This window comes from Chelonoidis abingdonii, unplaced genomic scaffold (genome assembly GCF_003597395.2).
Source record: "Chelonoidis abingdonii isolate Lonesome George unplaced genomic scaffold, CheloAbing_2.0 scaffold0884, whole genome shotgun sequence".
In the NCBI taxonomy this organism is placed as follows: Eukaryota; Metazoa; Chordata; order Testudines; family Testudinidae; genus Chelonoidis; species Chelonoidis abingdonii.
In genome coordinates, this window is record NW_027425145.1 from 1 (window position 1) to 10,607 (window position 10,607).

Sequence of the window (10,607 nt, forward strand, 5' to 3'; positions counted from 1 at the left end):
CCCCTTCCAACCAAGGCCCCACCCCTTCCATGATGCCTAATCCCCCATGGAGCCAAGCCAGCTCCCCACCGCAGCAAGAGGCCGTGCCCCAGACATGTCCCCAGGCCCAGAGCACCCCAAGTTCCCAAGCTTCCCGTTCCGAGGGTGCGGCCCAGCTCCAGCCTTTCTGGACCTAGAGCACAGGGCCAGGCAGCCATGTGGACCAAGCTGCCAGCACCAGCATTAGACAAAGAGCAGCCTGCCTTCCCTTGCCTTCTTATCCTCTTCCCATAACGGAAAAACATTAACAAACAGCTTCAATGCAGGACAGATAAATACAATGACAATTTTTACTATGCACTTGCCATGTGTTTACACACGTGTCATGGATATAATGGGCCACACTCCAAAAGGGAGGGCCAGAAAGGTTGTCAGTGGAAAGCTCACAATTGTGAAATTGCACAGCACTCAAGTAGGCTACTGAATTCCCAAGCACAAGATATCAGTGGGCCCAAGAGCGTAACAGGTTTCAAACAGGGACTGGATGTTTCTATGGGTAAGCAGAAAATCCAATTACAATAGTGAGGACTTAACAGAAAAGCTCTTAGAAAGATTCTAAACTTCCCTAATTTATACTACAATATGTGTCTAATTAATGGGTCTTGGGGAAACACTTTCCTTGGGAGCATGTTATCTCATAGCTGCCTATTTCAGGGCTTCTTTCACCTTCTTCTGAACCATCTGGTACTGGGCATAGGATACGAGGCTCGATGGACTACAGGTCTGATCTAGCCTGGCACTGCCTATGTTCCTATCGATGGTACAGATCCAAGACCATGCTTTAGCTATTCTTCCTTGAGTTCCTGGGAGGCTCTTGTACTGAGATCAGAAAGTTGTCTCATTAAATATCATCTAATCTCATGGTTTCTTTTTTTTTTCCTTTCAGGAAGGATCTTTCAAAACTCCTCGGACCTGACCAGTACATGATGTCAGCTGTCAATTACACCAAATTCAACTCTGCAGTGTTCCTTCTCACCGGGATACCTGGGAAGGAAGATGTCCATCTCTGGATCGCTATCCCCTTCTGCTTAATGTATGTTATTTCAATAGTAGGAAATTCAGTCATTCTGTTCATTGTAAAAACAGATCCAAGCCTCCATGAGCCCATGTACATTTTCCTTTCCATGTTGGCCATCACAGACCTTGCCTTATTGATATCCACCATGCCGACCACACTGGGTATATTCTTGTTTAACACTTGGGAGATCAGTCTGGATGCTTGTTTTGCCCAGATGTTCTTCATTCAGTCACTTTCATTCACTGAATCATCGGTACTCCTGTTGATGGCCTTTGATCGATTCGTTGCTATCTGTAACCCGTTGAGATATATTTCTATCTTAACCCTGCCAAGAATTGGAAAGATGGGACTGGTGTTTGTGCTAAGAGGGGTGTCTTTAACATTCCCACTGCCCTTTCTCCTTAAACGGTTCCGATATTGTCGATCCAATGTCCTCTCCCATTGCTATTGCCTGCACCAGGATGTTCTTATGATGGCTTGTGCGAACATCAGAGTCAACTACGTCTATGACGTCTTTCTTTCAGTCACTGTGGTGGGGTTGGATTCACTGTTCATCTTCCTTTCATATGCGTTGATCCTCAAAACAGTACTGAAAGTCACGTCCCATGTAAAGTGCCTTAGGGCCCTGAACACATGTGTCTCCCACCTCTGTGCTGTCTTCCTCTTCTACACACCACGGATTGGCTTGGGTCTGATACACGGATATTGGAAGAGCTCTCCTCCATTGCTCAACCTTTTCCTGGGCTACATCTCTCTGTTTGTCCCACCACTTATGAACCCAATTGTGTACAGTGTGAAAAGCCGACACCTTTCTTCGAGGATAATCAGGGTGTTCATCAAGTGAAGCATCAGTTCATCACTTAGCTCCAGCTCCAGTGACATGGGAGATGAAAAACATGGGCCACGACCACCTATTCTATTCAGGCCCTTACATCTGAGATGATGAGATCTAGTGAACTCCGCTCTCTAAAGAGAGGTTCAGACATGGTATAAGGGCTGGAAGAATGGGAGACGTGCCAGTGAGGGAGGCTAACACACTGAGGGGAGAAGACCAAGGCAGGTAGCAGCTTTTACAATGTGTCTGTGTTCATTGAGAGCAGTGGACCAGCGTGATGTTTGCTTATAAAGAACTTTATTAGTGCCTGCTCCAACCTCAGAAATCCTCTTGATAGAGTCAATAAAGAGAAGGGACGTGGATGTTGTTTCCTATTATACCTGACTTGTTACTGTTCCGTCTCCGATTAAACACCCATGAGCCAGGGAAATTGCTGAGAGGTGTTCTGCAGTTCCAGTCCTCGCCCTTCCTGAGCACTCTGGATACTGCGTGATCCATGAGCGCAGCAACAGCTGTGTTCAAGAGCTATTTAAGTGACACAGTCACCCCTCTTTTCCTCTACCCTCAGCCAGGTGCAAGTGACTGAGTCGTGTCAGAGACATGATTAAAGCAGGAGCCCAACCACAGTCATTTAGGCAACTCTTCTTCCATTGATGACTGTGCACAGCGCACCTAATGAGTCTACCCCCATCTGAATGTAATGCTACCGATGCAGAGCAGTGCCGCATGTGTTATTAGGAAATGGGGAAACTTTTGTGAATGTGGGAGTCTATTTAGGAAAGATGGGCTCCACCTATGCCAAAATGGAACCAGGTCCCTGGCACTTGACATTGAGAAGGTCGTAGATTAGTTTTTAAACTAAGGGTTTTGGGAAAGCTGACAGGTGCAGATGAGCATGTCGTTTGGAGAGCGATATCCGTTAGAGAGGATAGACTAATGGAGATTCTCTATGTCTTAGTAAGGAGGAGAGGATGGAAGGTGATAAAATACAGGTAGGTTCTGTTGAGAAACAATGAAATAAAAAAAAAGTCCCATTCATGTACATCATGTAATACAGAAAGCTAAATAATTGGATGGATGAACTAGAGTGCCTCATATTAAATGAGAGTATTGATGTAAGAGCCATCAGAGAAACTTGGTGGAATGAGGATAATCAATGGGACACAGTGATCGCAGGGTACAAAATATATTGAAAGAACAGAATAGGTCATGCTGGTGAGGGAGCGGCAATTGAAGTAATAATCGTAAATGAACCAAACTTAGAATTAGTATAGGTGAAAATTCCGTATTCTAATAATAAGAATATGGCAGTAGGGATATGTTACAGACCACCTACCCAGGATGGTGGTAGAGACTGTGAAATACTTATGGAGATTCAAAGGCTATTAAAATTTTAAAAATCAATAATAAAAATGGGGGATTTCAACTGTCCCCATTTGGATTGGGTGTATATTACTAAGTTTACTAATGAATGGTTTTAGCTTTAGAAAGTATTTCAGAAGTACTTCAAATAGTGTTTGCAATGGTTTGTGTTATTAACTCTGTGTTCAGTGAACAGTTGTGTGATATTGTCTCCTGGTAACCAACCAAAACCTGTTTCTAACATTTATATTCAGGGTTGTGCACTCAATCACTCTGCAATACAGGTGCAACACTTTTAAGGAAGTCCTAAGAGAACCGAACTGCCGGTCAGTGTTTCAGCAAAGAAGCAAAGAGTAAAGCTGAGGTGCAGGAAAGGGGAGTGTAGTAAGGGTTGTATGTAATTTACACCTATCATATCATACATGAGCACGGCTGAAGTAACTTGCACGCTGAACTGGATATCAGAGTAAATCTAGTGTTTGCACTAGTCACCCATTTGTGACTCCAACACCTCCCTTGCGAATCTGACTATGTTTGCATGTAACTTGCCAAATGTCTACAGAATCTTGCAAGGGGAAAGAATGCAGATCCTGTGAGGATAAAATGAAGCCTGTAGGATGATTAAACTCTCTGGAGTCCATCAACATTGTCCTGGGAAAGCACTTCAGCTTCTCTTGGAGGGATTCTTCTAGGTCAGAGTATATCACTGGCAGTATTTGGTAGAGAAATTTAATTGGGTGCGGTTGTGGTTGAATCTACACATGTAAAACTATAATGATGCAGTTGAAGTCATTATTACTGAATTAAGAAACTGGATCTAAGAATTTATTCTTCTACTGCAAAGACACAGTGGCGTGATATAGAACCTGAGGCATGCAGAAAATAATATATATGTATACCTAAAAATTAGACAAGGAAACCATGAGTGGTGGTGAACCACCATCTGCGGCAGGCGAACCCCCAGTCCCAACCCTTCCACATGAGGCCCCACCCCTTCCATGGAGCCAAGCCAGCCCCCCAACGCAGCAACAGGTCATGTCCCAGACCAGTGCCCCCAGCCCCGAAGCACCCCAACATCCCCAGCCTCCCCCTCCCACAGTGTGAAGCACAGCCCCAGCCTTTCCAGCCCTGTAGCGCGGGGGCTGGGTGGCCACGTAGACCCAGCTGCCAGCTCCAGAACCAGACCAAGAGAAGCCTACCTTCCTTTGCCTTCATACCCTCCGCCCATGAAGGAAACACATTAACAAATAGCTTCAGTGTAGGACAGATAAATACACTGACCGTTTTCACTATGCACTTGCCATGTATATACACGTCATGGTAGAATGGACCACATTCCAAAATGGAGGGCAAGAATGGGCGTCATTGGAAAGGTCTAATTTGCCTAATTTGGCAATTAATTTGGAAACTGATCTTCGACTATCTGCAGATAAGTATGCCCAGTGGTCTGTGATGGGATGTTAGATAGGATGGGATCTGAGTTACTACAGAGAATTCTTTCCTGGGTGCTGGCTGGTGAGTCTTGCCCACATGCTCAGGGTTTAACTGATCGCCATATTTGGGGTCGGGAAGGAATTTTCCTCCAGGGCAGATTGGCAGAGGCTCTGGAGGTTTTTAGCCTTCCTCTGGGGCCCTGGAGGATTTTTTCCACTTGAGGTCACGAACTTGCACGATTTGAGGACTTCAAACCACAATAAGTCAGACATAGGTCAGGGGTTTGTTACAGGAGTGGGTGGGTGAGATTCTGCCAAGCCTGCATTGTGGCAGGAGGTCAGACTAGATGATCATAATGGTCCCTTCTGACCTTAAAGTCTCTGAGTCTATTAGTCTATGAGTCACAACTGTAAAATCACACAGTGCTCAAGTAGGCTGTGGAACTCTCAAATTCCCAAGATATTGTTAGGCAAAAATATTCCACCCGCCCCCTACCAAGAATCAGGTAAGCACAGGCAATACTGAAGAGGGTTTGTTCACAGTACTGGGAAGACTGAAAAGCAGCTTTGAAAATATGGTGCATCAAAAGTTTATGACTACCTTGTGGGAGAAGGAGGCGGGATGGGTGGGTAGGGATGAGTGCTTTCAGATATCAGATGAGCTATAAAGGGAGGGTTTGTTCTGTTCTAGGAGCTGAGTTACTAGGCGAGCATGGATCGCATAAGCTTATCAATTGTTTACAATTCTCAATGTCCTTGTTACTAAATTCTACTAAAGCATTCCTGCTTGTTCTGTGTTTTTTATCTTACTTGTTAGCTAAACTTTAACTTTTGCTTAACAATATCAATAGGCCCAAGAGCTTAACAGGTTTCAAACAGGGACTGGATCTTTATATGAGTAAGCAGAAAATCCAGTTACACTAGTGAAGACTTAATAAAAAAGCTCTTAGAAGGGCTCTAAACCTTCCTAATTTATACTGCAATATATGTCTAATTAGTGGGCCAAGGGGAGAAACTTTCCTTGGGAGCTGGTTATCTCATAGCTGCCTATTTCAGGGCTTCTTTCATCTTCTTCTGAGCCATCTGCTACTGGGCATTTGATTTGAGGCCAGATGGACTACAGGTCTGACCTAGTCTGGCAATGCCTATGTTCCTATTGATGGTGTAAATCCAAGACCATGCTTTAGCTTATCTTCCTTAACCTCCTGGGAGTCTCTAGACTTGCACTGAGGTCAGAAAGATGTCTCATTAAATATCATCTAGTCTCATGGGATTTTTTTTTCTTTCAGGAAGGATTTTTCAAAACTCCTTAGACCTGCCCAGTACATGATGTCAGCTGTCAATTACACCGAATTTAGCTCTACAGTGTTCCTTCTCACTGGAATACTGGGCAGGAAGACGTCCATCTCTGGGTTTCTGTCCCCTTCTGCTTAATGTATGTTATTTCAATAGTAGGAAATTCAGACATTCTCTTCATTATAAAAACAGATCCAAGCCTCTATGAGCCCATGTACATTTTCCTTTCCATGTTGGCCATCACAGACCTTGCCTTGTCGATATCCACCATGCCTACAACGCTGGGTATATTCTTGTTTAACACTAGGGAGATCAGTCTGGATGCTTGTTTTGCCCAGCTGTTCTTCATTCACTCACTTTCATTCATTGAATCATCAGTACTCCTGTTGATGGCCTTTGATCGCTTTGTTGCTATCTGTAAGCCACTGAGATATGCTTCTATGTTAACCCTGCCAAGAATTGGAAAGATGGGACTGGTGTTTGTGCTAAGAGGGGTGTCTTTAATATTCCCACTCCCCTTTCTTCTTAAACGGTTCCAATATTATTTAGCCAATATCCTCTCCCATTGCTACTGCCTGCTCGTGGATGTTATTAAGATGGCTTGTTCAGACATCACAGTCAACTACATCTATGGCTTCTTTCTTACAGTTACCATGGTAGGGTTGGATTCACTGTTCATCTTCCTCTCATATGTTATGATCCTCAAAAGTCACGTCCCATGTAAAGTGCCTTAGGGCCCTGAACACATGTGTCTCCCACCTCTGTGCTGTCCTCCTCTTCTACACACCACAGATTGGCTTGGGTGTGATACACAGATTTTGGAAGGGCTCTCTCCATTGCTCATCCTTCTCCTGGGCTACATCTGTCTGTTTGTCTCACTACTTATGAACCCAATTGTGTACAGTGTTAAAAGCAAATACTTTCGTGCGAGGATAATCAGGGTGTTCTTCAAATGAAGAGTCAGTCCATCACTTGGCTGCAGAGCCAGTGACATGAGAGATGAAAAACACAGGCCATGACCACTTATTCTATTCAGGATCTTACATCCGAAATGACAAGATCTAGTGATCTCCACGCTATAAAGAGAGGTTCAGACATGGTATGAGGGCTGGAAGAATGGGAGAGGGGCTGGTGAGGGAGGCTAACACACTGAGGGGAGAAGACCAAGGCAGGTAGCAGCTTTTACAATGTGTCTGTGTTCATGGAGAGTAGTGGACCAGTGTGATGTTTTCTCAGAAAGAACTGTATTGGTGCCTGCTCCAATCTCAGAATTCCTCTTGAAAGAGTCAATGAAGAGAAGGGACGTGGATGTTGTTTCCCGTTATACCTGACTTGTCACTGTTCCATCTCTTGTTAAACATCTATGAACCAGGGAAAAAGCTGTAGAGCTGATCTGCAGTTCCAGTCCTCGCCCTTCCTGAGCACTCTGGGTACTGCATGATCCATGGGGCTGCAACAGCTGTGCTCAGGAGCTATTTAAGTGACACAGTCACCCTCCTTTCCCTCTGCCCTCAGCCAGGTGCATGTGACTTAGTTGTGTCAGAGACATGATTAAAGCAGGAGCCCCAGGAGCATTTAGGCAGATCCTCTTCCATTGATGACTGTGCACCGCGCACCTGATGAGTTCACCCCCATCTGAGTGTAATGCCACCGAGGCAGAGCAGTGCTGCCTGTGTTATTAGGAAATGGGGAAACTTTTGTGAATGAGGGAGCCTATGCAGGAAGGATGGGCTCCACCTATGCCGAAATCAAACCAGATCCCTGGCACTTAACAGTGAGAAGGTCCTAGAGGAGTTTTCAAAGTGAGGGCTGGAGGATAACTGATAGGTGCAGAGGACCACATTATTTGGAAGCGACATCCATTAGGGAGGATAGACTAATGGAGATTCTCTATGTCCTAGTAAGGAGGAGATGATGGAAGATGATAAAATACAGGTAGGATCTGTTGAGAAAAAATTAAATTAAAAAAAAGTTCCATTCATGTACATCCTGTAATGCAGAAAGCTAAATAATAAGGTGTACTAGAGTGTCTCGTATTAAATGAGGATATGGATATAATAGCCACAACAGAAACTTGGTGGAATGAGGATTATTAATGGGACACAGTATTACCAGTGTACAAAATATATTGAAAGAATAGAATAGGTCATGCTGGTGAGGGAGTGGCTCTATATATGAAAGGAAGTGTACAATCAAATGAAGTAAAAATTGTAAATGAACCAAACTGTACCACAGAATCTCTGTGGGTGGAAATTACATATTCTAATAATAAGAATATAGTTGTAGGGATATATTACGGACCACCTACCCAGGATGGTGAAAGTGACTGTGAAATACTCAGGGAGATGAGAGAGGATTTTAAAATTAAAAAAAAATCGATAATAATTATGGGGGATTTCAATTGTCCCCAAATTGATTGGGTACATGTCACTTCAGGAACGGATACAGAAATAGTTTCTTGACGTCGTAAAGGACTGCTTATTGTAATAGCTATTCCTGGAGCCCAGAAAATGGTGTGAAGGCCAAGTCTATGACAGGGTTCAAAAAAGAACTAGATAAATACACGGAGGACAGGTCCCTCAGTGGCTATTAGCCAGGATGAACAGGAATGGTGTTCTTCACCTTTGTTTGCCAGAAGCTTGGTATCGGCAACAGAGGTGGATCACTTGATGATTACCTGTTCTGTTCATTCCCTCTGGGGCACCTGGGCGCTAGCCACTGTCTGAATACAGGATACTGGACTAGATTGACCTGTGGTCTGACCCAGTATGGCCTCTGTAGAGGTGGATAATAGCCCTGCCCTGCCTCACAGAGGTGGTGAGAAGATAAATACATTCCAAAAGTTATGTGTGAACGAGGATCTGACACAGAAGACCTGAGAAGAGACTCGGACCCAATTCTCTCCCTGTCCCCTCTGTTTGTGTTGTCCTAACAATGCAAAGGGGCAGAAATGGGACTCAGCTCCCTCACAGAAGCACAGCTAGCTCCTAGGCCAGCCCAGCCCCTTCACTGTAAGGTAACCACCTTTTCAAAGAAAAAGCAGGACACATGCAGAAGCCCCATCCCCTCTGTGACCCGCATCTATGCTCCTCTTTTCATTTGAGGCCCCCTCTCTGCCCCATCCCTTCCCCCAATGCCCCATTCCTGGTCCTCCTCTTTACCTGAGACTCCATCCTCTCTTCAGGAGAGAAGCCAGAGCTGGGTCATGGTAAGGGCTGCTCAGGGATCCAGAGCTACTGCAAGGAGACCTGACCTTCCACCTCTTTTTGGCATTAGGCTGAAGGGCCCAAAATGTGTCCCTATCCTGTGTCCCCAGCCCCCAGGATGTACCCCCTAGGGAAGGTGGAGAGTCCGGGCTCCCTATAGCAGTCTGGGATCCCAGGGCACCTCTTAACATCACCTGGCTCCTGCCTACCCAGTGATAGGAGTCTTGGTGGAAGTGGTGGAGTAGGGGGAAGGTCTGGGGTGAAAAAATGAGGCGGGAAATGAGGCTTCACGGTGATGTCAGTAGGATAATTACATTCCATGTGCTCAGATACTCTGAGACCGTAAAATCAGGACTGTGTCAGGGTTCCACAGAGCAGCACCTCTGACATTTGTTTATAAAAGGCTTCTTATCATAGCCCCTGTGACAGCTGCTTCTGGGAAGCCCTGTGTCTACAGCACCTTGGTGTGTGTGGCAGATGTAGGGTGCTCAGCAGTAACAGTGAGGGATAAGTTGTGGATTTATGAGGGAGTGTTGAAGCATCACGGGATGGCTGGGAAGTTCAGCACAGTTACTGGACTGGTGTCTGAGGTGAGATTTGGAGTGTCATGGGGTCTAACTGTCAAACAATGGAGCAACAGACACAGGGTCTCATCTTAGGCATCTGTCCTGGAGGAAGCTGTCTGAGAACAAAGGTCAGTTTCACAATTTGGCCCCGTAACATGGCCATTGCTCAGAACTATGGTGACTGGTCCCAGACTCGCAGAGGTTTCAGCAGAGACTTCTTCCACAAGAAAGGGGCAAATAGATGGGAAGATACTCTCAGGGACACAGCGAAATGAGGCTGGGTACCAGGACCTTCTTGTTATCTCCAAAGAATGTAAGTTGGGCCAGTTCTGTTCCTCTATCTCCAGAGCAAAGCCTGTCTAACTTAGCTTGCAGTGATACTAGAGACAGACGAGTGTAGACATAGGACAGCTCCGTGTTATTTTTTAACCACTTTTCCTAATGCCTTTTTCTGCTTGTTAATAAACCTATTTGTTTTAGGGAGGCTGGGGTGACTGTATCATGCTTGTCACAAGCACCTGAAGGGAAGAGACTGAGGTGTCCAGTCAGACCTGCATTGTGAGAAGCATTTAGCATAGATGGGGTATTGTTCCCAGTTCAAAGAGTGGAACAATTATGAGATTCCCCCAGAGACAAGAGGGTAAAGGGACCATATATCCTTGTTTTACTGTGACAATACCAATTCTTCTTGATGAGCATCTATCCTGGAATTCGTTTCAATATTCAGAATAGCAACTTGTTCAAGTTGCAGCCAAGACAATGATTCATAGAGTCATAAAATTAAAGGCCGGAAGGAGTGAATGGATGATCTAGTCCAGAGATTCTCAAATAGGGAGGGGCGGGACCCCCTTG

The 10,607-nt window shown here is 45.1% G+C and overlaps 1 protein-coding gene and 1 pseudogene across 1 annotated transcript; both read left to right on the forward strand.

Moving 5' to 3' along the window:
• The first annotated feature begins 962 nt into the window (after positions 1-962).
• On the forward strand, positions 963-1,901 carry LOC116834808 (olfactory receptor 51G2-like). The gene has a single exon (XM_032797117.1). The coding sequence runs from the start codon at positions 963-965 to the stop codon at positions 1,899-1,901; it is 939 nt and encodes a 312-aa protein (XP_032653008.1).
• Positions 1,902-6,016: 4,115 nt separating this feature from the next.
• LOC142046053 (olfactory receptor 51G2-like) lies at positions 6,017-6,939 on the forward strand (annotated as a pseudogene).
• Positions 6,940-10,607: the final 3,668 nt, after the last annotated feature.